At 42.4% G+C, this 25,904-nt stretch overlaps 1 protein-coding gene across 6 annotated transcripts in view; it reads left to right on the top strand.

Moving 5' to 3' along the window:
• TBC1D5 (TBC1 domain family member 5) overlaps positions 1-25,904 on the top strand; it is a 591,406-nt gene that overhangs the window by 501,725 nt on the left and 63,777 nt on the right. For 5 of the 6 annotated variants that reach the window (XM_027549609.1, XM_027549590.1, XM_027549600.1 and 2 more), the window contains 2 exons: positions 16,038-16,288; positions 20,277-20,342. In XM_027549609.1, coding sequence (XP_027405410.1) covers positions 16,038-16,288; positions 20,277-20,342 — 317 coding nt within the window. The remainder of the gene's footprint in view (positions 1-16,037; positions 16,289-20,276; positions 20,343-25,904) is intronic. The other variant, XM_027549627.1, reaches the window with a different exon arrangement.

Here is a 25,904-nt window from a genome sequence, read left to right as displayed (position 1 = left end):
AGAAATTCATGCATCACCAAAACTGTGTGCCATACTTGTCCAGTTACCTCCTACAGCACAGACACTCACCTATTCCTAGTCATATACTTCATTTACCAGCAAATAGTAATATGTTTACTATCAGAAGCAATTTATACATACAAATACCACATTTACTTTTGAGGGATGTTTTACAGGGTACAGAATTCTACGTCGCTGGTTTTTTCTCTAAACATTTTATTCACCGCACTCTCTCCTGCATGCATGGTTTCTGAGGAGAATTTGAATGTGGTTTTTATTTTTGTTCCTTTATATGTAAGCTGTTTTTTCCCCCTCTGGCTTTTTTCAGGTTTTTTTTTTTTTTTTTTCCTGTGATTTTCTGTAGTTTAAAAATGATATGACTAAGTATAATTTTTTTGGCATTTCTATTGCTTGATGTTCTCTGAGCTTTCTGGATCTTTGGTTGGTTGTCTGACATTACTTTGGGAACACTCATAGCCATTGTTGTTTCAAATGCTTCTTCTCTCCCTTTCTTTTTTCTCCTTCTGCTGTTCCCAGTGTGTGGCTGTTAGACCATTTACAGTTGTCCTCCAGTTCTTGGATATTCTCTTCTGCTTTTTCTGTCTTTTTTCTATTTGCTTTTCGATTTGGAGAGTTTCTATTGAAATGTCCTCAACCTCAGAGATTCTTTCCTCAGCCATGTCCATCAATAATAAGCCCATCTAAGACATTCTTAATGTTACAGTATTTTTTATCTCTATCATTTCTTTTTTTTTCTTTAGAATTTCCTCCTGTCTGCTTATATTTCCTATTTGTTCTTGCCTGCTGTCTACTTTACTCATTAGAGTTCTTAACATTTTAATCACCGTCCCTGGTGGCTCAGACGGTAAAGCTTCTGCCTACAGTGCAGGAGACCCGGGTTCAATCCCTGGGTTGGGAAGATCTCCTGAAGAAGGAAATGGCAGCCCACTCCATTATTCTTGCCTGGAAAATCCCTTGGATGGAAGAACCTGGTAGGCTATAGTCCATGGGGTCGCAAAGAGACATTTTAATCATAGTTATTTTAAATTTCCAGTCTGATCATTTGATCGTTCCAGTATCCCTGCTATATCTGAGTCTGGTTCTGATGCTTTGCTTGCTCTCTCTTCGAACTATGGTTTTTTGCTTCTTGCTTTTTGAGTGAATCTTTTCTTTATTTATTTTGGATACTTGAGCATGTTGTACTGGGTAAAAGAACTCCAAAAATAGGCCTTTAGTAATGTGATAAGATGTGGAGGAGAGAGGAAGCATTCTGTACTCCTATGGTTAATTCAGTTCAGTCGCTCAGTCGTGTCCGACTCTTTGCGACCCCATGGACTGCAGCATGCCAGGCCTCCCTGTCCATCACCAACTCCTGGAGCTTACTCAAACTCATGTCCATTGAGTCGGTGATGCCATCCAACCATCGTCATCCTCTGTCATCCCCTTCTCCTCCCACCTTCAATCTTTCCCAGCATCAGGGTCTTTTCCAGTGAGTCAGCTCTTCGCATCAAGTGGCCAAAGTATTGGAGTTTCAGCTTCAGCATCAGTCCTTCCAATGAATATTCAGGACTGATTTCCTTTAGGATTGACTGGTTTGATCTCCTCGCAGTCCAAGGGACTCTCAAGAGTCTTCTCCAACACCACACTTCAAAAGCATCAGTTCTTTAGCACTCAGCTTTCTTTATAGTCCAGCTCTCACATCCATACATGACTACTGTAAAAAACGTAGCTTTGACTAGACGGACCTTTGTCGGCAAAATGATGTCTCTGCTTTTTAGTATGCTGTGCTATGAGTAGGTCTCAGTCCTGTAGTGAGCCAGGGCCTCTGGGCTCTGAATTTAACACATGACACCTTAGGGTAGGACAGGAAGGCTGGAGAGGGCTAGGATTAGGTACTTCCCTTCCCCCAGGTCAGTTAGACTCTGAACAATTCCCAGCAGGTTAGACTCTGATTCAGTGTTTCTCCTGAGGGCAGACCATTGAGAACAACATGCTCTGGTGTATTTCAGACAGTTCCTTTCCCTCTACCCCTGTCCGAGCACACTTTCTCATGAGAGCCTGGCAGAAGTCCAGGATGTAAAGCTGACGTAAGTCTAGGTTGGCCACTGAGCCTGTGACTGGGTCCCCCTTGGAGATTGTAACTTCCGGGTTTGTCCATACAGAGCCTCTAGCAGTTCAGCTGCAGTTCCAGCTTCCTGTCCCAGCGCTGGTTCCTGTGGGTTTCCGCTCTGGGAGGTCATGATGCTCTGTATTCACCTGTCACTCTCTCCAATCTGGGAGTAGCAGTTTGCCCTTTGACCTCACTTCTTTTAAAGAGCTATGAAAAAGTTGATTTTTTTTTTTTTTTTTTTCAGTTTGTTCAACTTTTTATTTGTTGTTAGGACAGAGTAGAAACTTCCAAAATTCTTACATGCTGGACTGGAAACTAGAAGTTCACTTGCCTAGAATTAATGCAGCCCCAGAATTTTATTTTTCTCCAACATCAGCATAGGCTCAGATCAACCTTGGGGACCAGACCAAAGCATTCACGCTTGGGAGTTTGGTTGTTTTTTGTTTTGTTTTAATATGAATTAGTGTTAATCCACACCTCACTATTCTATGTATAGTGTGCAGTTGTAAAACATTTTAACCTAAGTGCATACGCTTTTTTTAATCTCCATTAAATTTTATCTCTCACTTATTTCTCATGCTGCCCAGTTGAGAGTATTTTAAACTTTGATTGCTTTATCTGATACAGTGGGCGGCTCTGCAGCTTTTGTCTCACATTCACAAGCACATGTTCTCTTTCTTCAAGTCATGAAACTCGAGGGTTTTCTGTCCAAAAGCAGCACAGTGTCATACACCTCAGACCCCTTGGTTTAAAGATGAGGAAGTGAAGGCCCAGACAACAGGCAAAGTGACTCTTCCCAAATTACATGACCTTCAATTTAAAAAAAGCACTGGTGAACAGGTCTCTGAATTGTCTGAGGAGTGCCAGAAGATTCAGCAGTGCACACGAGATGCAGTTGTTCAGGTACAACTAAGTGTGTATTGTACTCACTGACACCTTGATAAAATCTAATAGAGGTCAGCACTTCAAACGAGAAATAAAGTTGTCTTATTTTTTAAATTAATTTTTATTGGAGTATAGTTGCTTTACAATATTGTGTTAGTTTCTGCTGTACAACAAAGTGAATCAGTTATATGTACCCCCTCTTTTAAGATTCCGCTCTCCGTTAGGTCAGCACAGGGCACTGAGCAGCGTTCCTGTGCTCCACAGCCGGTCTCTATTCGTTATCTGTTTTATACACAGGAGTGTGTATGTGGGCTTCCCAAGTGTCTCCGTGGGTAAAGGCTCTGCCTGCAGTGCAGGAGGAGCAGAAGACACCCACTCCAGTACTCTTGCCTGGAGAATCCCATGGACAGAAGAGCCCGGCAGGCTGCAGTCATTGGGTGGCAAAGAGTCGCTCACAACAGAAGCAGCCCAGCACACACGCATGCACTCAGCGTATTTGTATCAGTCCCAGTCTCCCGGTTCATCCCACCTCCCCTTCCCCGCCTGGTATCCCTAAGCTTGTTCTCTATGTCTGTGGCTCTGTTTCTGCTTTGCAAATAAGTTCACCTGTATCACTTTTCTGGATTCCACACGTAAGTCATGTTATGCAATGTTTTCTCTTTATGACTTACTTCACTCGGTATGACAGACTGTAGGTCTGTCTGGGCAAATGGCACAGTTTTGGTCCTCTTTATGACTGAGTAATATCCCACTGTACATATGTATCCACCTCTTCTTTATCTGTTGATGGACATTCAGGTTGCTCCCGTGTCCTGGCTGTTCTAAATCGTGCTGCTGTGAAATTGGGGTACATGTATCATTTTGAATTATGATATTCTCTGGTTACATGCCCAGCAATGGGATTGCTGGATCATATGGTAGTTCTGTTAGTTTTTTGATGAACCTCCAAACTGTTCTCCATAGTGGCTGTACCAATTTGCATTCCCACCAACAGTGTAGAATTCCCTTTTCTTCCCGCCTTCTCTGACATTTGTTGTTTGTAGACTTTTTGACGACCGCCGTTCTGACCAGTATGAGGTGGCTCCTCACTGTAGCTTTGATCTTCACTTTTCTAATGACTGGTGGTAGTGAGCACCCTTTCAGGTGTGTGCTGGCCTTCTGTGTGTCTTCTCTGGTGAAATGTCTGTTTGGGTCACTGGCCCGTATATTGATTGGGTTGTTTGCTTTTGATATAGAGCTACGTGAGCTATTTATATATTTTGGAGATGACTTTGTCAGTTACTTTGTTTACATCTATTTTCTTCCATTCTAAGGGTTCTCTTCTTGTCTTGTTTATAATTTCCTTTGCTGTTCAAAAGCTTTTTTAAGTTTAATTATGTCCCATTTGTTTATTTTTGTTTTTCATTACTTTTTGAGGTGGGTCAAAAAAGATTTTGCTGCCATTTATGTCAACTTGAAAGGCAAAGGAGAAAGGGAAAGATATACCCAACTGAATGCAAAGTTCCAAACAATAACAAGGACAGATATGAAAGGCTTCTTAAATGAACAATGCAAAGAATTAGAGGAAAATAATAGAATGGGAAAGATTAGAGATTTCTTCAAGAAAATTAGAGATACCAAGGAAACATTTCATGCAAAGATGGGCTCAAGAAAGTACAGAAACAGTAAGAACCTAACAGAAACAGAAGATATTGAGAAGAGGGGGCAACAATACACAGAAGAACTGTACCAAAAAAGTCTTAATGACCCAGATAGCCATGATGGTGTGGTCATTCACCTAGAACCAGACATCCTGTAGTATGAAGTCAAGTGGACCTTAGGAAGCATTACTACAAACAGAGGTAGTGGAAGTGATGGAACTCCAGTTGAGCTATTTCAAATCCTAAAAAATGATGTTGTGAAAGTGTTGCACTGAGTATGCCAACAAACTTGGAAAACTCAGCAGTGGCCCCAGGACTGGAAAAGGTCAGTTTTCATTCCAATCCCAAAGAAGGGCAATGCCAAAGAATGTTCAAACTACCATACAGTTTCACTCATTTTACATGTTAGCTGGCAAGGTAATGATCGACATTCTTCAGAACTTCCAGATGTACCAGCTGGGTTTAGAAAAGGCAGAGGAACCAGAGATGGAATTGCCAACATCCATTGAATCATAGAAAAAGCAAGGGAATTCCAGAAAAACATCTACTTCTGCTTTATTGACAATGCTAAACCCTTTGACTGTGTGGATCACAGCAAACTGGAAAATTCTTACAGAAATGGAAATACCAGACCACTTTACCTGCTTTCTGAGAAGCCTGTATGCAGGTCAGAAAGCAACAGTTAGAACTGGACATAGAACAACAGACTGGTTCAAAATTGGGAAAGGAGTATAACAAAACTATATATTGTCACCCTGCTTATTTAACTTCTATGCAGAGCACATCATGCGAAATCCTGAGCTGGATGAATCACAAGCTGGAATCAAGATTGCTGGGAGAAATACCAACAACCTGAGATATGCAGATGACACCACTCTAGTGGCAGAAAGTGAAGAGGAACTAAAGAGCCTCTTAATGAAGATGAAAGAGGAGAGTGAAAAAGCTGGCTTAAAACTCTACATTCAAAAAACTAAGATCATGGCATCTGGTCCCATCAGTTCATGGCAAATAGATAGGGAAACAATGGAAACAGTGGCTGACTTTATTTTGGGGGGCTCCAAAATCACTGTAGACAGTGACTGCAGCCATGAAATTAAGATGCTTGCTCCCTGGAAGGAAAGTTATGACTAACCTAGGCAGCATATTAAAAAGCAGAGACGTTACTCTGTCAACAAAGGTCCGTCTAGTCATGACCAGTGGTCATGTGTGGATGTGAGAGTTGGACTGTAAAGAAAGCTGAGCACCGAAGAATTGATGCTTTTGAAGTGTGGTGTTGGAGAAGACTCTTGAGAGTCTCTTGGACTGCAAGGAGATCCAACCAGTCCATCCTAAAGGAGATCAGTCTTGGGTGTTCATTGGAAGGACTGACGCTGAAACTGAAACTCCAATACTTTGACCACCTCATGCAAAGAGTTGACTCTTTGGAAAAGACCCTGATGCTGGGAAAGATTGAGGGCAGGAGGAGAAGGGGAGGACAGAGGATAAGATGGTTGGATGGCATCACCAATTCAATGGACATGTGTTTGGGTGGACTCCAGGAGTTGGTGATGGACAGGGAGGCCTGATGTGCTGTGGTTCATGGAGTCGGAAAGAGTCGGACAGGACTGAGTGACTGAACTGAACTGAACTGAACTGAACTGAACTGAACCTGATGCAAAGAGCTGACTGATGCAAAAATTCTCTGATTCTGGGAAAATTTTAAATCAGGAAGAGAAGAGGGCAAAAGAATATGAGTTTGTTGGATGATATTACTGACTCAGTGGCCATGAGTTTGAGTAACCTCCAGGAGATAGTAAGGACAGGGAAGCTTGGCATGCTGCAGTCTGTGGGTCACAAAGAGTCAGACAAGACTTAGCGACTGAACAACAACAAATGTCAGATAGTCTTCTGCCTGTGTTTTCCTCTAAGAGGTTTGTTGTGTCTGGCCTTACATTTAGGTCTGTGATCCATTTTGAGTTTGTTTTTGTGTATGATGTTAGGGAGTGTTTTAATTTCACTTTTTACGTAATGCTGACCAGTTTTCTCAGCACCACTTATTGAAGAGACTTATCTTTTCTTCATTGTATATCCCTGCCTCTTTTGTCAAAGATTAGGTGAACATGGGTGTCTGAGTTTATCTCTGGACTTTCTCTCCTGTTCCATCGATCTATATTTCTGTTTTTGTATGAGTGCCATACTGTCTTGATTACTGTATTTATGTAGTATAGTCTGAAGTCAGAGCCTGATTCCTCCAGCTCCATTTTTCTTTGTCAAGATTGCTTTGGCTATTTGAAATCTTTTGTATTTCCATACAAATTATACAGTTTTTTGTTCTAATTCTGTGGATATTTCTGTTGGTGATGTGAGAGGGATTGCACTGAATCTGTAGATTGCTTTCGATGGTATCCTGGCTTCCACAGTGTTGATTCTTCCAGTCCACGAACACGGTGTATCTCTCCCCATTTGCTTGTGTCGTCTTCGATTTCTTACATCAGTATCATACAGTTTTCCGTGTACAGGTTTTTGCCTCCTTAGATAGGTTTGTTTGTAGGTGTTTCATTCTTCTGTTGCAGTGGTAAACGGGGTTGTTTCCTTAATTTGTCTTTCAGATCTTTCATTGTCAGTGTATAGGCCTGCAAGAGATTTCTGTGCATTGGTTTCGCATCCTGCTGCTTTGCCAGAGTCGTCGTTTAACTCCAGTCATTTTCTGGTGGCAAGTTTAGGGTTGTCTCTGTGTCGTACATATCACGTCATCTGTAGACAGTGGTAGTTTTACTTCTTTTACAATATGAATTCTTTTTGTTTCCTTTTCTTCTCTGATTTCTGTGGCAAGGACTTCCAAAACTATGCTGAATAAGAATGGCAAGAGTGGACAATGTTGTCTCAGAGGAAACGCCGTTTGTCACCGTTGAGAAGGATGTTTGCTGTGGGCTTGTGGTTTATGGCCTTTATTATGTTGAGGTAGGGTCCCCCCATCGGAGAAGGCAATGGCACCCCACTCCAGTACTCTTCCTGGAAAATCCCATGAACAGAGGAGCCTGGTAGGCTGCAGTCCATGAGGTCGCTAAGAGTCGGACACAACTGAGCAACTTCACTTTCACTTTTCACTTTCATGCATCGGAGAAGGAAATGGCAACCCACTCCAGTGTTCTTGCCTGGAGAATCCCAGGGACAGGGGAGCCTGGTGGGCTGCCGTCTCTGGGGTCCCACAGAGTCGGACACGACTGAAGCGACTTAGCAGCAGCAGCAGCAGCAGGGTCCCTCCATGCCTGCTTTCTGGAGAGTTTTTATCATAAATCAGTGTTTAATTTTGCCAAAAGCTTTTCCTGAATCTATTGAGATGATCAGATGGCTGTTACTCTTCAGTCTGTTGCCATGGTGTCCTATGCTGATTGGTTTGCGTGTATTGAAGAATACTTGCACCCTATTTGATCATGGTGTATGGTCCTCTTAATGTGTTGTTGGATTCTGTGTGCTCATATTTTGTTGAGGATTTTTGCACCTATATTCATCAATGATACCGTCCTGTAATTTTCTATTTTTTGATATCTTTGTCTGGTTTTAGTATCACAGTGATGGTGGCCTCATAGAATGAGCTTGAAAGTGTTCCTCTCCCTGCAATTTTGGAAGAGTTTGAGAAGGATGATGTTGGCTTTTCTCTAAATGTTTGATAGAATTCACCTGTGAAGCCATCTGGTTTGGGACTTATGTTTGTTGAAAGATTTTTAATCACAGTTTCAATTTCATTGCTTGTGATTGGTCTGTTCATATTTTCTGTTTCTTCCTGGTTCAGTCTTGAAAGGTTTTACCTTTCTAAGAATTTGTCCATTTCTTCCAAGTTGTCCATTTTATTGGTATGCTGCTGCTGCTGCTGCTAAGTCGCTTCAGTCATGTCCGACTCTGTGCGACCCCATAGATGGCACCAGGCTCCGCGGTCCCTGGGATTCTCCAGGCAAGAACACTGGAGTGGGTTGCCATTTCCTTCTCCATTGCATGAAAGTGAAAAGTGAAAGTGAAGTCGCTCAGTCGTGCCCGACTCTTAGCAACCCCATGGACTGCAGCCCACCAGGCTCCTCCATCCATGGGATTTTCCAGGCAAGAGTACTGGAGTGGGGTGCCATTGCCTTCTCCGTTATTGGTATGCAGGTGCTTGTAATAGTCTCTTATGATCCTTTGTATTTCTGCGGTAACAATTGTAACTTCTCCCTTTTCATTTCTAGTTTTATTGATCTGAGTCCTCTCCCTTTTTTTCTTGAGGAATCTGGCTAAAGGTTTATCAATTTTTTTCAGTCTTCCCAAAGAAACAGCTTTTAGTTTCATTGATCTTAAGAAATAAAGTTTTCTTAGAACAACTTGTTTTTAGTGAACCAGATAATAAATTTAACCATTTCCAAGTAATTAGTAAAAATATTTGTATAAAGCAGCTTATTTAAGTTTGGTTTCCACAATTCCTTTGAAAAAATCAGAGTATTTTCTTATTTCCATTATTCAGGTATTTGTTTCTGTTTTCATTTAACAGAACAAAATGAGTGATAAACAAAATAAACCAATATTGTAAAGTTTAAAAATAAAATTAAATTAAAAAAAATAAATAAATAAACCCAACTAGCTACAATTTTAAATATATGTAAATAACAATTGAATCAACAGACTATTTAAAATTGGAGGAAAATCTATGATGCTGTTGCTTTAATCAGATCCAAATATATAGCTTTAAGTGCTTTTATTGGGAAAAAAAGAAAAATGAATGAATGGATGGATGAACCAAGCATTCAACCTTTGGGGACGTAGATGAAAATAATTAAAAATCAGTTTAAAACTCACTCTTTTGACAAAAATATAAGCAAGCATCTAACAAAATTTTATTACAAAAGGAGTGATACTTAATGTTAGACTTAAAAAATAAACCTCTAGGTAAGAAGAAAATAAATCAGGGTGGTGTCAAGATGTGGATACCAGGAAGGAAAGGTTGTGAAGACTTTTTACAGAGACAGTACTTTTAAAACAAAAAAAGCTTTAGAAAACTTTTAGAAGGTTAATGAGAAAAGCTCATGATCCTGGTAGTAAAAAGGCACTGGAGAACTTAGGAGTTCTTTCAGTAAATGGAATGCAGGTTACAAAGCCAGGCTCTAAGAGATTGAGTTGGTAAAAAGAGGCAGCAAGAGTCACCATTTCCAGAGTTCCAGAAACTCAATAAAAGGGGCCCAACCATGAAGCCAGGCCAGGTTCTGGTACAGGTGTTTTGAAGGATTCGTGGATCTTCCCAAAAATGCCTCTGTTGCTACTGATTTAACCTGTTGAAGAAGCTTGTGCCAAAAGTAAATTCTTGGATCAGCTTTGAAGCTATTCCTTTACATGGTACTATTTTAATTATAGTGTGTAGTGAACAACAGTACTGAAATTACATAGAACTAGGCACGCATTAGATTTGATATTCACTGTCTTGGTAACTTCAAAGCCCTCTTAGCCTCTATATACACTGGTCTCGTCTTTATTCCAGTCTAGTCCAGTCCTCACTGTCCATCAGCTCTCTTGACAGCTGCATTAATTTTCATTCACTTAGGACATGTGATTTAATAGCCAGTAGTGCTTATTGCTGGAGAAGGAAATTGCAACCCATTCCAGTATTATTGCCTGGAAAATCCTGTGGACAGAGGAGCGCAGTAGGCTACAGTCCATGGGGTCACAAAGAGTTGGACACTACTGAACGACTTCACTTCACTCCACTTCACTTCAGTGCTTATTGCAGATTGCTTAGTACATCTTGGGAAGAAGGCTGTTGCTAATATTTAAGCCCTGTCTTAGCTAACATTCTCATAAACATTGTCATGCCTGAAACAAATGGACAGTGGACAAGGTGCTCAGCATGCTTGCCCTAGAAGTACCTTGGTTAAGATTGTTTCTATCTGAAAATACAGAGTCACCTTCAATAGTTGTTTTCAAAATAAAATACTCTTCTAGAAGCTCTGGGTACTGGATGAGGGGAAATTGGTTAAAAACAAAAACTATACAAAAAAGGATAACAGGCTCATCCCCTTTCCAGAGCTATTCAGATGAAAGATGGCCCAGCATGAGCTTGATCTATATGTTCCCCGGTTACTAGTAGTAATGAAGATGCATTAACCGTAGTCTCTTGATAACGCGCTAGCAGCATCTTAGCACTTTTATCAACATATAAATTTTAGAACTGGCAATATGGGAATTCGACTAGTACATTTTTGTTTATAAAAAAGGGTAACAACATTATAACTTCTTCATATCTGTGAATTATGAATCTCGACTTGCAGACAAGCGAAACGAAAATGCAGTGGAACCTCAATATCGTAATAGCTCTTCTTCCTCCACCACTGAAGAGAAGGGGCTGCACACAGGCCGCTGAGTGCAATGTCGTGCCAGAGGCGAAGGCCTTCTGAGTCCGCAATTTATGCGTGCTCTACGTGTCGCTCATTCCTTTTCTCAATAAACATGTTTGAGTGCCTTCCCTGTTGCTAAGCTGTAATGTCTGTCAGTTGAAAGGCTTTACTTCCTTAGGAAGCAGCTGAAAATTACAAGCAGTGGGTCATCACTATTTATCATTATCTCAATCAGGAAACACTATTTTCAAAAATTTTTGGAAGGACATTACATAGCTCATTTCTTTAAAGATGAAATAATGCAAAATAAACCATTTGGAAAAGGATTTTTTCACATTTAATTGTGTTATAAATCAATAGCTCTTTTTATACAAAGCTGAATTCCAAGTCTCCCGTACCTAGCCTGTAATAATAGCTAGAATCATTAGAGAAGACTTTATGGAAAGAAGCAGCATAGAGCTCTTCGATTTTTATTATAGAACTCTGGATCAGTTATGTTTTAGAACTCTTTCTAGTTTATCTATTCAGAGATCTATCTAGTTCAGTTCAGTCACTCAGTCAACTCCCTGTCCATCACCAACTCCCGGAGCTTACTCAAACTCCTGTCCATCAAGTCGGTGATGCCATCCAGCCATCTCATCCTCTGTCATTCCCTTCTTCTCCTGCCTTCAATCTTTTCCAGCATCACAGTCTTGTCCAATGATTCAATTCTTCCTATCAGGTGGACAAACTATTGGAGTTTCAGTTTCAGCATCAGCCCTTCCAGTGAACACCCAGGACTGATTTCCTTTAGGACGGACTGGTCAGATCTCCTTGCAGTCCAAGGGGCTCTCTAGAGTCTTCTCCAACACCACACTTCAAAAGCATCAATTCTTTGGCACTCAGCTTTCTTTATAGTCCAACTCTTACATCCATACATGACTACTGGAAAAACCATAGCTTTGATAAGATGGACCTTTGTTGGCAAAGTAATGTCTCTGCTTTTTTATATGCTGTCTAGTTTGGTCGTAGCTTTTCTTCCGAGGACCAAGAGTCTTTTAATTTCATGGCTGCACTCACCATCTGCAATGATTTTGGAGCCCCTCAAAATGAAGTCTCTCACTGTTTCCATTGTTTCCCCATCTATTTGCCATGAAGTTATGGGACCGGATGCCATGATCTTAATTTTCTGAATGTTGAGTTTTAAGCCAACTTTTTCACTCTCTTCTTCACTTTCATCAGGAGGCTCTTTAGTTCTTTGCTTTCTGCCATAAGGGTGGTATCATCTTGATTCCAGCTTGTGCTTCATCCAGTCCAGCATTTCTCATGATGTACTCTGCATATAAGTTAAATAAGCAGGGTGACAGTATACAGCTTTGGCGTACTCCTTTCCCAATTTGGAACCAGTCTGTTGTTCCATGTCCAGTTCTAACTGTTGCTTCTTCACCTGCATACAGATTCTCAGGAGGCAGGTCAGGTGGTCTGGTATTCCCATCTCTCTAAGAATTTTCCATGGTTTGTTGTGATCTACACAGTCAAAGGCTTTGGCATAGTCAATAAAGCAGAAATAGATGTTTTTCTGGAACTGTTTTGCTTTTTTGATGATCCAACGGATATTGTCAATTTAATCTCTGGTTCCTCTGGCTTTTCTAAATCCAGCTTGAACTTCTGGAAGTTCATGGTTCACATACTGTTAAAGCCTGGCTTGGAGAATTTTGAGCATTACTTTGCTAGCGTGTGAGATGACTGCAATTGTGCGGTAGTTTAAACATTCTTTGGCGTTGCCTTTCTTTGCGATTGGAATGAAAACTGACCTTTTCCAGTCCTGTGGCCACTGCTGAGTTTTCCATATTTGCTGGCATATTGAGTATAACACTTTCACAGCATCGTCTTTTAGGATTTGAAATAGCTCAACTGGAATTCCATCACCTCCACTCACTCTGTTTGTAGTGATGCTTCCTAAGGCCCACTTGACTTCACATTCCAGGATGTCTGGCTCTAGGTGAGTGATCACACCGTCATGATTATCTGGGTCGTGAAGATCTTTTTTGTATAGTTCTTCTGTGTATTCTTGCCACCTCTTCTTAATATCTTCTGCTTCTGTTAGGGCTGTACCATTTCTGTCCTTTACTGTGCCCATCTTTGCATGAAATGTTCCCTTGGTATCTTTAATTTTCTTGAAGACAACTCTAGTCTTTCCCATTCTATTGTTTTCCTCTATTTCTTTGCATTGATCACTGAGGAAGCTTTCTTATCTCTCTTTGCTATTCTTTGGAACTCTGCATTCAGATGGGTATATCTTTCCTTTTCTCCTTTGCCTTTAGCTTCTTTTCTTTTCACAGCTATTTGTAAGGCCTCTTCGGACAACCATTTTGCCTTTTTGCATTTCTTTTTCTTGGGGATGGTCTTGATCCCTGCCTTCTATACAGTGTCATGAACCTCTGTCCATAGTCCTTCAGGCAATCTGTCTATCAGGTCTAATCCCTTGAACCTATTTGTCACTTCCACTGTATAATCATAAGGGATTTGATTTAGGTCATACTAGGATGGTCTAGAGATTTTTGCTGCTTTCTTCAGTTTAAGTCTGAATTTGGCAATAAGGAGTTCATGATCTGAGCCACAGCTCCCAGTCTTGCTTTTGCTGACTGTATAGAGCTTCTCCATCTTTGGCTGCAAAGAATATAATCAATCTGATTTTGGTATTGACCATCTGGTGATGTCCATGTGTAGAGTCTTCTCTTGTGTTGTTGGAAGAGGGTGTTTGCTATGACCAGTGCATTCTCTTGGCAAAACTCTATGAGCCCTTGCCCTGCTTCATTCTGTACTCCAAGGCCAAACTTACTCCACAGGTCTCTTGACTTCCTGCTTTTACATCCCAGTCCCCTATAATGAAAAGGACATCTTTTTTGGATGTTAGTTCTAAAAGGTCTTGTAGGTCTTCATAGAACCGTTCGACTTCAGCTTCTCCAGCATTAGTGGTCAGGGCATAGACTTGGATTACTGTGATATTGAATGGTTGGCCTTGGAAATGAACAGAGATCATTCTGTCACTTTTGAGATTGCATCCAAGTACTGCATTTCAGCCTCTTTGTTGACTATGATGGCTACTCCATTTCTTCTAAGGGATTCTTTCCCACAGTAGTATATATTGGTCATCTGAGTTAAATTCCCCCATTCCAGTCCCTTTTAGTTCACAAATTCCTCAAATGTTGATGTTCACTCTTGCCATCTCCTGTTTGAGCACTTCCAATTTGCCTTGATTCATGGACGTAACATTCCATGTTCCCATGCAATATTGTTCTTTACAGTTTTTTGCTCTACTGAGAGCTCTATCTACAAGACCCTGATGCTGGGAAAGACTGAGGGCAAGGCAGAAGGTGAAGGTGGTGACAGAGGATGAGATGGTTAGGTAGCCTTGCGAACTCAATGGAAATGAGTCTGAGCAAACTCGGGGAGACAGTGGAGGACAGGGAAGCCTGGCACGCTGCAGTCAAGGGGCCACAAAGAGTCAGACACCACACAGCGACTGAACAGCAGCTAGTAAAGGCACGGACACAGCTGTCACATAAAACGCAGGAGAATTACCATGTATGTGCTGCCAGGTAGATCTGAGAAAAGGAAATGATGGCAAAATTTAAGGTGACTAAAATCGTGACAAGTGGATCTCTCAGAATTGATTTCCAGTTTCCTACTTTTGTGAAAACAAAGCTAAATGTGAGAAAATAGGCTTCTATTAATGATTGGATTACATACTAATATTGACATGGACAACATCCCACAAGTAAAATAGTCTAACTGGTCTTCCAGATAATAGCCCCGAGATACTTAAAGCCGGTGACTCATTTGGGAAGTAATCATTCATTTTAACAGATGTTGACTTGGTGTCCTCTCTCTGCCAGGCTGAGCATCGGCACTGGCAAACCCCGGTCGCCAGGAGAGGCCTGTGTGAGCCGGAGGGGAGCGTGGAGGGGGGCTGAGTGCTGAGCGGCGAGGTGAGGGTGGCCCTTGGGCCCTGCAGCGCAGTCACTGTGACCCCAGGGGTGGGCTGAGAGCAAGGGACCATAGCCAGACCAAGTGGGCCAGACTGAAGCACAGAAAGCTCATGAGACACTTTGTGAGGAGGGCGAGACCAGGAAGGAATGAGCGTTCAGAGGAGAAGGGCTGCAAACCTGTGTGCACGAGTGCACGCGCAGCAGGTGGTGTGCTCATGGAAGACACAGCAGAGAGGAGCCAGCACGAGGTGGGACGGGGGCTCTGGGAGCAGCCGCCTCCAGAGGGCCGAGCCGCGGGGACCCTGCCTGTGGGCGGCGAGCGGTGGCCGGGCCGGGTGAGAAGGGTCCGTCTGCCTTTTAACAAGTGTAGGCGGAACGCGTGGTGTGTGTTGGCAGCGGCGGGATGGAGACCAGCGTCCTTGTCTCCATGGCATTTTGTTGCACTGGGGAGTGAAGAAGGCGGACATACACCGGGCAGACCAGCAAAACATGTGGTGTTTTGGGAAGGGGACGCAGGGTCGCGGGAAGGGGGTGTGGAGGAGGGCGGCGGGGGGAGGGCAGACTCGGTTGGGTCTGGGGGCCCGACCCATGATGCACTGTGAGCTGGCTGCACAGCTGTCAGAGACGCTGCTGTTGCAGAATCGGGGGAGATGCGGCCTTGGGGGAGACCTGTTCTCCCCTCGCTCCCCTTTGCGGCCACCCGGGCTCGCCCAGCCCTGACCGCCCCTTCGGAGCCCGCGTCGCAGGCGTCCGTCACCGCCTCCTTCCATGGCATGTGACGGACGCACTTCCTGCCTGGGCCCTCCAGGGGGAGCTGTGCTGTAGAGTGGCGGCGCCGCCACCGTTAGGGCCTGTTGAATAAAGGAGTGAAAAAAAAAATTCCACAAGCCACATCTTCAAAAGTCTTGCAGTTGGACTGTTCTGTGGTCACTTTTAAGTTTCCATACCTCACTGTGTGTACCTGATCTCGTAAATGGCCCTTTTCAAAGCATGTAAACTATGTCTTTGCATCAACAGAACATGTGATACTCTGATACTAGAGAACAGAGTTGTTCTCTAATTTAAATAATGTGTCTCCACGTTTTTTTTTTTTTTACAGGACCAATGCCAAAGGCGCTCCCCTAAATATAAATAAGGTCTCGAACAGCCTGATTAACTTCGGAAGGAAGCTGATTTCTCCCGCAGCAGCCCCAGGCGGTGCAGGCGGCCCCGTGGCAGCGGGCGGTGCCGGCGCCCCCTCCCCGGCGGCAGCTCCCACCAGGACCTTGGCGGAGGCCCCCAGGCACGCTCTGCAGCAGCAGCAGCAGAGGCTGATGAAATCGGAAAGTATGCCCGTGCAGCTGAACAAAGGTAAGGGAGGATACTAGAACCTGGGCCTTCTCACCAGACTTCGAGGAACCACCATCCTAGGAGGAGGAACTAACGCAAAACTCAACTGTAAAACATGTTAGATTGTTTGTAAATGGGAATTTCAGATACTATACTCTTCTTAAGACCTTTTTATGAGCCAATTTGTTAAAGTACTTTCTTAACATTTCTGCCTCAGTGTGCTTGCATTTGAGTCGTGGTCACGCCCACAGAGCGTGGTGTGAACAGCAGAGAGAACTTGTCACAGCAGAGAGCTTGAGGCCTGTAGACCGAGGTCTCTGCCGACTGTGCAGTGATGCCTCTGGCTAGGAGAGCGTTGGCAAGGGCCGGGCGTGGGACCCTTGGGCTCTGCTGGTCCCAGCTTTCACCCCTGCGGTTGGTTCGGAGAAAGCAGGTCACCAGGCTTGCATCCCTCTCCCAGCTGCTGTACCATCGAGGAGCACGAAGCAGAGCCCCGAACAGGGGAAGGGGCAGACAGGATGTCTCGGGCAGCCAGGGCTCGTGTCTGCGTTGGTGCGCTGGGAGAGGCGGAGAGCGTGAGACGGGCTCTCGGTGTGCGCGACTCCGCGCTGTGCCGGCGGTCTCCTGCCGCCGGAGCTCTGGGAGGCGCCCTCCACTTCGGTGGCTTCCCAGCACCTCACCCTGCTCGTTGTATTCGTAAGAGAGCCTTTCGGGTTCCTACCGAGAACCGTTTTCTCATATTTTCCACTTACCTCCAAAGAAGTGTGAATCAAGTAACCCAACTCATAGCCAGTTAGAAACGGCTACATTTATTTTTAGCTGTGAGGCTCTGCTGTCTGTATTCCAGAAGCACGAGATACTAACATGATGGCAGAAAATCTACAGAAATCAGTCCTGAGGCCTCACAAAGCCTGGAGTCTGTGGCCATTTAGTGTCAGAGCAGATACCCTCTTGACCCCTGCCTCATCCACGTTGTAAAGGAATCCCTTGGATTATAGCCAAGTTCAGTACCCAACACTCGGTGTTGACAGTAACAATAATATATTGAATCGTTAAATATTAAATATTAACCCATGTTCCATATACTTTAAGACGATTGCATCCAACGTTATCAAAATTTTAATTACTGGTATTTAAACTGGTAAACTTAAGTTAAATGGACTTTATATGCCAGTGACAGAAAACAAACTGTGTGTGTTCAATAAGTGTGCTTCTATTAGTTACACTTATCTGTCGTTGCCTATATGAAGTATTAGACTTTATATGATTGCTGTTTAAATTTCTATTAGAATATTCCATTTACCTTACATAAGAACATCTTTTAATATTATTACACTCTTCTCTTTTTAATGTAGAGCTATCACACATGATTTAAAGAAAAGGAGACTTCAAATCCTTAACATATTGTAAATGTATTTTAATGCCAGGAGACATGCCCACTTCCAGGATGGAAATGAATGTTATTTTATATATTTCTTAATTGTACTGTTTTATTGTTCTAAACAAATATGATTTCAATATTGCTTTGATAACAAGCCATAGTTAGTAGTAATTCTAACTGATGGCAGGCAAATGAGTCAGAGAATCTCTTAATGCCGTAGCTTAAATTTTCTGAGGAACCAAGCCAAATGACTATAGAAATATAAAGTTGTGTCTCTAAGGAAATGTCAAGTATTAATATCACAGTGAGTGAGAAAGGAAGTACATGAGGACTGAACAATTGATGAAAACTAAGTCCCCAGTTATAGGGAAGCAACAGAGCACTTAAGCAGAGCATTTGGAACAGGAGCATCGCTGGGGCATTCCGTAACCCATCCCTGTGCGAAACGGAAGTGATCTTGTTTGGCAGCTCTTCCTTTCATTTTTGGTTTATTCTTCTCATGTCAACCTACAGAAGGCTTCTCTACCTTCATATTAAAGATCGCTTGGTCTGTCAGGGCCCCTCCCTGAATAAAGGTTTTAATAAAATAGACCAAAAGGTGAAGAGAGCAGTTTGTACCAGTAGAAGTGCGGGTAGGTTGATCATTCATTTGCTCTCCAGTGAACCACAGGCAGAATCCTGAAACTTCTGACCCTTTTCCTCACCTGGAAAATAAGGGGTTTGAATTGACCCCTGGGGAGCATGCCAGCTCTAAAAACCTATGGTTCCTTAGATGAAAGGTGTGTTTGTTAACTCTCCTCCAGCGGCGGTTCTTTCTGCGGGCGTTTCCCGCAAGTGTCCTACCGTGCCCTGATGCTGACCTGAACCCGCAGGTGTGTCCCCTGGCCCCGGAGCGGGTGAGCACAGTGCGGACTCCTTCCCAAGCCTCGCGCTGGGATAGGCTTCTGACCATCTCGGGACAGCCCTGTGCTTCGTGCCTTTTTAGTGCACTCTGTAGGAAAACTTGAACGCTGTTTCGAAAAGTGGTTGTTTATGCAGTCAAAACCCTTATGGCTTTCATGGGTTAGTTAACTCTCGATTATCCCTGCTCATATAGAGGAAGAGTTCTGTGAGAAAGCCAGCATCCAAATGTCTGTTACTTGAAGTGCATTCTGCCGTGGGTATCTATGTTGGGGGTGGGGTCCTGAAGGAAGGAGGGAGCACAGATGGTCCTCCAGCATTTTCCAGGTGACATCAATATTAAAATTGGCTTCAGTCTCTAAATATACATTAATAGGTGATCCAGAAGCTGCAGAGTAAAATGAGTAGCAAGCGTAAACTTGAAAATCTTCAAATGTACAGAAAATGAGGCACACTGCTTATCAGTGAATAGAGAGTTAACTGTATCAGGAAAATTCAGGACCTGGGAAGTCCCACTAAAAGTTGTTTATCAGTTATTTGGAGTATGTACCTATTTATAGATTTTATTTCAGCTATGGGAGAATATAAATGCATGTACTGTTAATTGATAGGAATGGTCTAATTACAACCCAGTAATTTCCAGATGAGCTGTCTGTGCTGTAAATCATCATTGTAGCCAGTGGTCAAGGCACTGAAGGTTGTTACATAATTCAAAAATTGATTTTTTTTTTTTTTTTTTGCTATTGTGTAGGAGCTACAGGGAAAGCAGATCTGTTAATTATGTGTTATCATACATAGGAAATGTGGTGCCTTTTACGAAGGCTTGTTTTTCAGCTTGTTAATCTCAAAATAGCATAAGGCTTCAGATGCTAACCTGTCCAGGAAGGCATTCGGCTGACAGTGGCTCTACTCCGTGGTGAGCTCTGCCACCCAGGAAGGAGATCAAAGACCCCAAAACCTTGCTTCTCAGTGGTCCTGCACCTCAAGTGCTTCTCAGCTTTTCCTTTTCCTTTCCTGTATTTTGAGAATGCACTCCCTTACCCTCCTTTTCCTTTGTATGTTTTTTGAGTTTGAGCACTTCTTTATTTTAAGCATTTACTACAGGTCCAATTTGTAATGAAATCTTGCCTATAGTAAGTATATCAAGTTTAAAGGGTATGCCGTTCACAGATTTATTTTTACATGTTGACATTTATAAGTGCATGTGGTAACTTATGAAATCTTTTCAGTACTTAATATGAAATCAGAACTTGTTTAGGTCTTTATCTTATCACTGAAGAAATTCGTTTCAAGTTTCGTTAAAAATAAATTTTGTCTGTTACAGGAAGAAATTGATTTTAAAGGAACATCTCTACTTCTTAATTAAATACATACATACTTTTGGATAAATAATTTTTAAATAAGACAATATAAAATCATGCTGTTATTTGTAGGAAAATGAAATCTGCTCAGCAGATTGATGGCTAGTTTCCTGTACTTTAGACCTGTAGAAACTTTTTTTTTTTCCTCAAGAAAAACAGGCACAAACACTTTTAAGGAAACACTTTAAAAATGAGTTCCTTTAAGAAATACTTTATATTAATTTTTCTAAGATTGTGTTATAGTTTGATTCACTGAACTTTTAGTAACTAGGTTGATAGGTAAAAAAGTATTATAGCATAAATATGAACGAAAAGTTAATTTATTTCCTCTTTATGAAATCTCATTATTTTTTCTTATGAAATCCAGGCGATGTAGTTACAGGAAGCGATGCTCAGGTTTCTGTTCCTGTCCAGACCCTAACTGACCTCCCAGGTACAGTTACCATGGCAACGCAGCATCTCTTTGCCTGCAGTCTCATTGCCTCCTCCCAAACTCCATTTTCCTTTTTGCCGCCCTCCATTCGTGCCGTCTGTCAGCTCACTGCACTGCTCAGCCACTGAGTGGCACTGTTGTTTAGGACAGAAAGTCCCCTCTCGTGTCATACCTTGCTAGCACCAAATCTGACTACAGTCTGTTTTTTATTATTTTTTTAATTGAGTTTGTACCAGTCTCTTTCCTTGCAGTAGATGGCACTCTAGATTTTGTGGTTCTTTTAACACCATATTTTAATTGACAGTTCATGCTGAGGTGTTTTTCAGTTGCAAAGTTGCTCTGTGATAGGATTTGACAGATTAGTTCTGAGGTTAGACATCTTAGATGCTGTGTATCTGCTTATTATTGTATGTATTAGCCAGAAGTACTTATTATATTTTACAGAGAAGAATTACAACTTGATTTCAAAATTTGTTTCTAAGTACAGGCTTTGTATTATGAGTCATTTTAACAGAATTGGACTTCCCTGATGGCTCAGATGGCAAAGCATCTGCCTACAGTGTGGCAGACCTGGGTTCGATCCCTGGGTTGGGAAGATCCTCTGGAGAAGAAAATGGCAACCCACTCCAGTACCCTTGCCTAGAAAATCCCATGGACGGAGGGGAGTGGTAGACTACAGTCCATGGGGTCGCAAAGAATTGGACACGACTTAGCGACTTTCACTTCACTTCACTTTTAACAGAATTAGAGTTCAGCGTGACAAATCTCTATGTAGAGTAATTGGCAATGATCTAAAATAAAAAGACTATTTAAATATCATAACCATGTGTCCAAAATCTAGAAAAAGTTTATTTAAGAAATACAAAACAATAGTAATCCATATTCAGCACCTCCTATGGAATTTAGAAACATAAATATTTAAAGTTGCTGCATTTATCTTTTATTACATAATCTTTTAAAATATCCTGTAGAGAGAAATTCTGTATTAAATGGAAGGCTAGACTAACTTTAAGAATCCTCCATTCAAATTCAGACTAAAAAGAGGACAGTATTAATAGAAATTCATATAATGTCTTCCTTAAAAATATCCGCACAGTCATGCTGCTAGCATTAAACTGCTGTTCTAATAATGACATGTCTCTGTAATATCTGTACTTTTTAATAGCATAACAGAAAATAATATGTCATGGTTAGGACATGAGTAGTGTGTTGACTTAATGTGTTAAACAAACATACCATGGGACAGAGGGGTGTGGTCTTGCTTCTGTATATAGTTCTGCATTTCCCTGGTAGGGTTTCTGGCTGTGTTCTGGTAATTGAACCTGCTGACATTTAGGGCTTTTCGAGCTCTGAGAGTCTGTGAAAGCTGCTGTTTACTCTGTTCAGTGACCTAAATACTAATGCAGTGCTGTGGCGTAGCCAGTACAAGAGGCAGATCAGTGATTCTTCTTTCCCTTTGTCAGTTATTGCACTTACCTGGATGTTGATGTGATTTTCTGACCTGGTGAGAATTCACAGGACTTAAATTTGTTAACTTAAAAGCTTTTTTTTTTTTTTTTGGCTGCACCACACAACTTGTAGGATCTTAGTTTCTTGACCAGGGATTGAACCTGGGCCCACGGCAGTGACAAGCATGAAGTCCTAACCACCGGACTGCCAGGGAGTTCGCCCCAGGCAACTGTCTAACAGGAGTTCTGTTATCGCAGGGTGAGTTTGCTGCAGAGTGTATCTCTGGCTGCGAAAGCCTGATGGGTTTATACCTGTGTGGACAGAGAAAGCTAAAGGCTGCTTCCTGTTCTGACTTCTGCTTCTACACTCCTGCTCAGTCCATGTTTTCCAGTAGACACGTGAACAGCATCCCTTTTTAAACAGACTCTTAAAGAAGGCGATGGCAGCATTTTGTTCAGATGACTTGCATTAGAGAAGTAGAATCGTCTCACTCACTCACTCAGCGAGTACTTGTTGAATCCTGCAGTGTGCCAGGCTCTGTTTTCATTGGTCCCTTGACCTTCCCTCCCGCTTCGCCAAGCTGCCTGGGCATCACGGGTACTTCAGATGACTCGGGCAAGTCCACGTGGTCAAGAACCAGCTCTTTTGCTGAGCCCCTGTTCCCAGCAGGACTGTATCAGTCTCACAGGGAAGAGTCCAGCGGCTTGATGAGACACGAGGCAAGGTGAACAGCTTTCACCTGCAGTGGGCAGTGGGGCGAGCCCTGCCCCAGTTTGGAGAGGTCACTGTGGGTTTGCCTCAACCCAGCACACTTCCTGCAGAGTGTCAGAGAGCAAGGGGAGGTAGACAGGACCCAAAATAGTTAGTGGTGGCAACAGAAAGCTTTCTAGTAATCTCTGCTGGGGAGATTCTTGAGGCTCAGTAATCCCAGAAGCTGGAGAAGCTCATCAGAGGTTCCAGACCCACAAGAATAGACACACTTTTCAGGGAGATAAAATATCATGTGGACTTTACCCGGTGTCTTTTTTCAGAGCGGTGGAGCATTTTTCAAGCAGAAATTGAGCAAATATCAATATGTGCAATAATTCTTTAATTGTAGGTAGTCTTTTTTTATCATGAGGTCTTATATCTGTATCGTTGCCTTTTAACACACAATAATTATATGGGTTTTATATTTTTGAAGAAAATTACAAATATGAAGCGATATCTCACAATCCAGGCCATTAAATAATTTTTGGAAAATTGTTGGAAAGATCCATTTTATTTTCCTCAGTGTAGGTTGCAATCATAAAAGATATGCCACAGGAGAGTTTATTCTTTTGTCGACTTAACTCAAAGAGTTTTCTTCAAAATTATCTTAAGAAATAGCACATATGCCCCCAGGAGCTTTTTTTGAGAGATACTTAGGAATTATTAATTCATAAACTTAAAATTCAGAAAACTAAGATCATGGCATCTGGTCCCATCACTTCATGGGAAATATATGGGGAAACAGTGTCAGACTTTATTTTTTTGGGCTCCAAAATCACTGCAGATGGTGACTGCACTCATGAAATTAAAAGATGCTTACTCCCCAGAAGGAAAGTTATGACCAACCTAGACAGCATATTAAAAAGCAGAGACATTACTTTGCCAACAAAGGTCCGTCTAGTCAAGGCTATGGTTTTTCCAGTGGTCATGTATGGATGTGAGAGTTGGACTGTGAAGAAACCTGAGTGCCGAAGAATTGATGCTTTTGAACTGTGGTGTTGGAGAAGACTCTTGAGAGACCCTTGGACTGCAAGGAGATCCAACCAGTCCATTCTGAAGGAGATCAGCCCTAGGATTTCTTTGGAAGGAATGATGGTAAAGCTGAAACTCCAGTACTTTGGCCACCTCATGTGAAGAGTTGACTCATTGGAAAAGACTCTGATGGTGGGAGGGATTGGGGGCAGGAAGAGAAGGGAATGACAGAGGATGAGATAGCTGGATGGCATCACTGACTCGATGGACGTGAGTGTAAGTGAACTCAGGGAGATGGTGATGGACAGGGAGGCCAGGCGTGCTGTGATTCATGGGGTCGCAAACAGTCAGATGCGACTGAGCGACTGATCTGATCTGATTCATGTTACAGATATGAGTAAATATACATAAATGTATATGCATGTTTATCATTATGCATATTATCAGGTTTTTCCTTTTCCATTGTCGTTTATCACAGCATATTGAATATAGTTCCCTGTGCTGTACCATAGGGCCTTGTTTATCCATCCTATAGATAATAGTTTGCATCTGCTCATCCAAACTCACAATCCATCCCTCCCCTGCACCCAACGCTGGCAACCACAAGCTTGTTCTCTGTATCTGTGTTGTAGATAACTTCATTTGTGTCATATTTGAGATGCCACATGTAAGCAATGTCATATGATGTTTGTCTTTTTATTTCTGACTTAGTTTGCTTGTACTTCCCTGGTGGCTCAGACGGTAAAAGCATCTGCCTACATTGCAGGAGACCCGGATTGGATCCCTGGTTTGGGAAGATCCCCTGGAGAAGGAAATGGCAGCCCACTCCAGTATTGTTGCCTGGAAAATCCCATGGACAGAGGAGCCTGGCAGGCTGCAGTCCATGGGGTCGCACAGAGTTGGACACGACGGAGCGGCTTCACTGTCTCTTCACTTAGTTTGCTTAGCTTGATAATCTGTAGGTCCATCCATGTTGCCGCAAATGGCATCATTTCGTTACTTTTATGGCAGATGTCACCATCTTAGTTTTTTGAATGCTGAGTTTTAAGCCAGCTTTTTCACTCTTCTCGCACCTACATCAAAAGGCTCTTCAGTTCCTCTTTGCTTTCAGCCATAAGGATGGTGTCATCTGCATATCTGAGGTTATTGATATTTCTCCTGGCAATCTTGATTCTAGCTTGTGCTTCTTCCAGCCCAGCGTTTCTCATGATGTACTCTGCATATAACTTAAATAAGCAGGCTGACAATATACAGCCTTGACGTACTCCTTTCCCAATCTGGAACCAGTCTGTGGTTCCATGTCCAGTTTTAACTGTTGCTTCCTGACCTGCATACAGATATCTCAGGATACAGGTAAGGTGGTCTGGTGTTCCCATCTCTTGAAGAATTTTCCACAGTCTATTGTGATCCACACAGTCAAAGGCTTTGGCACAGTCAGTAAAGCAGAAATAGATGTTTTTCTGGAACTCTCTTGCTTTTTTTATGGTCCAACAGATGTTGGCAATTTGAACTATGGTTTCCTCTGGCTTTTCTAAATCCAGCTTGAACATCCAGAAGTTCACGGTTCACATACTGTTGAAGCCTGGCTTGGAGAATTTTGAGCATGACTTGGTTAGCGTGTGAGATGAGTACAGTTGTGTGGTAGTTTGAGCATTCTTTGGCATTGCCTTTCTTTGGGATTGGAATGAAAACTGACCTTTTCCAGTCCTGTGGCCACTACTGAGTTTTCCATATTTGCTGACATATTGAGTGCAGCATTTTCACAGCATCGTCTTTTAGGATGTGAAATAGCTCAGCTGGAATTCCATCACCTCTACTAGCTTTGTTCGTAGTGATGCTTCCTAAGGCCCCCTTGACTTTGCACTCCAGGGTGTCTGGCTCTAGGTGAGTGACCACTCCATCGTGGCTATCTGGGGCATTCCATTGTATGTATGTATCACATCTTCCTTATCCCTTCATCCGTGGATGGACATTTTAGGTTGTTTCCATGTCTTGGCTATTGTAAATAGTGCTGCTGTGAACATAGGGGTTTGTTTGTTTAATAAAACAAGGTTGAAAAGGATAAAAATTCTCTCTTCCCACTTAACCACTGTTAATGTAAAACTAAAGTGCACGTAACATTAGACAGTCCCAGTTAACTAAAGGGAAAAAAGAAACAGCTTCTTTTTCTCCTCGCACTTCCTTTTGCCAGCCCATTTCACTACAGGTATCCATTGTTAAGTTTCTTATGACTCCTTCTAGGAGAAAGAAAAAATATTTTAATCTAAGGGGTAACACATACCTCACGTTAATATGCTAACAGTTCATGTCTGGAGATGACTTCACTGTGGACCCTCATGATAAAAGCAGAACCTGTGCCGTGCAGGTGACAAGCAGTAAGTGGCTGGGACA

Source organism: Bos indicus x Bos taurus, chromosome 1 (assembly GCF_003369695.1).
Source record: "Bos indicus x Bos taurus breed Angus x Brahman F1 hybrid chromosome 1, Bos_hybrid_MaternalHap_v2.0, whole genome shotgun sequence".
Classification (NCBI taxonomy): Eukaryota; Metazoa; Chordata; class Mammalia; order Artiodactyla; family Bovidae; genus Bos; species Bos indicus x Bos taurus.
This window is presented reverse-complemented; position numbering and strand designations above follow the sequence as displayed.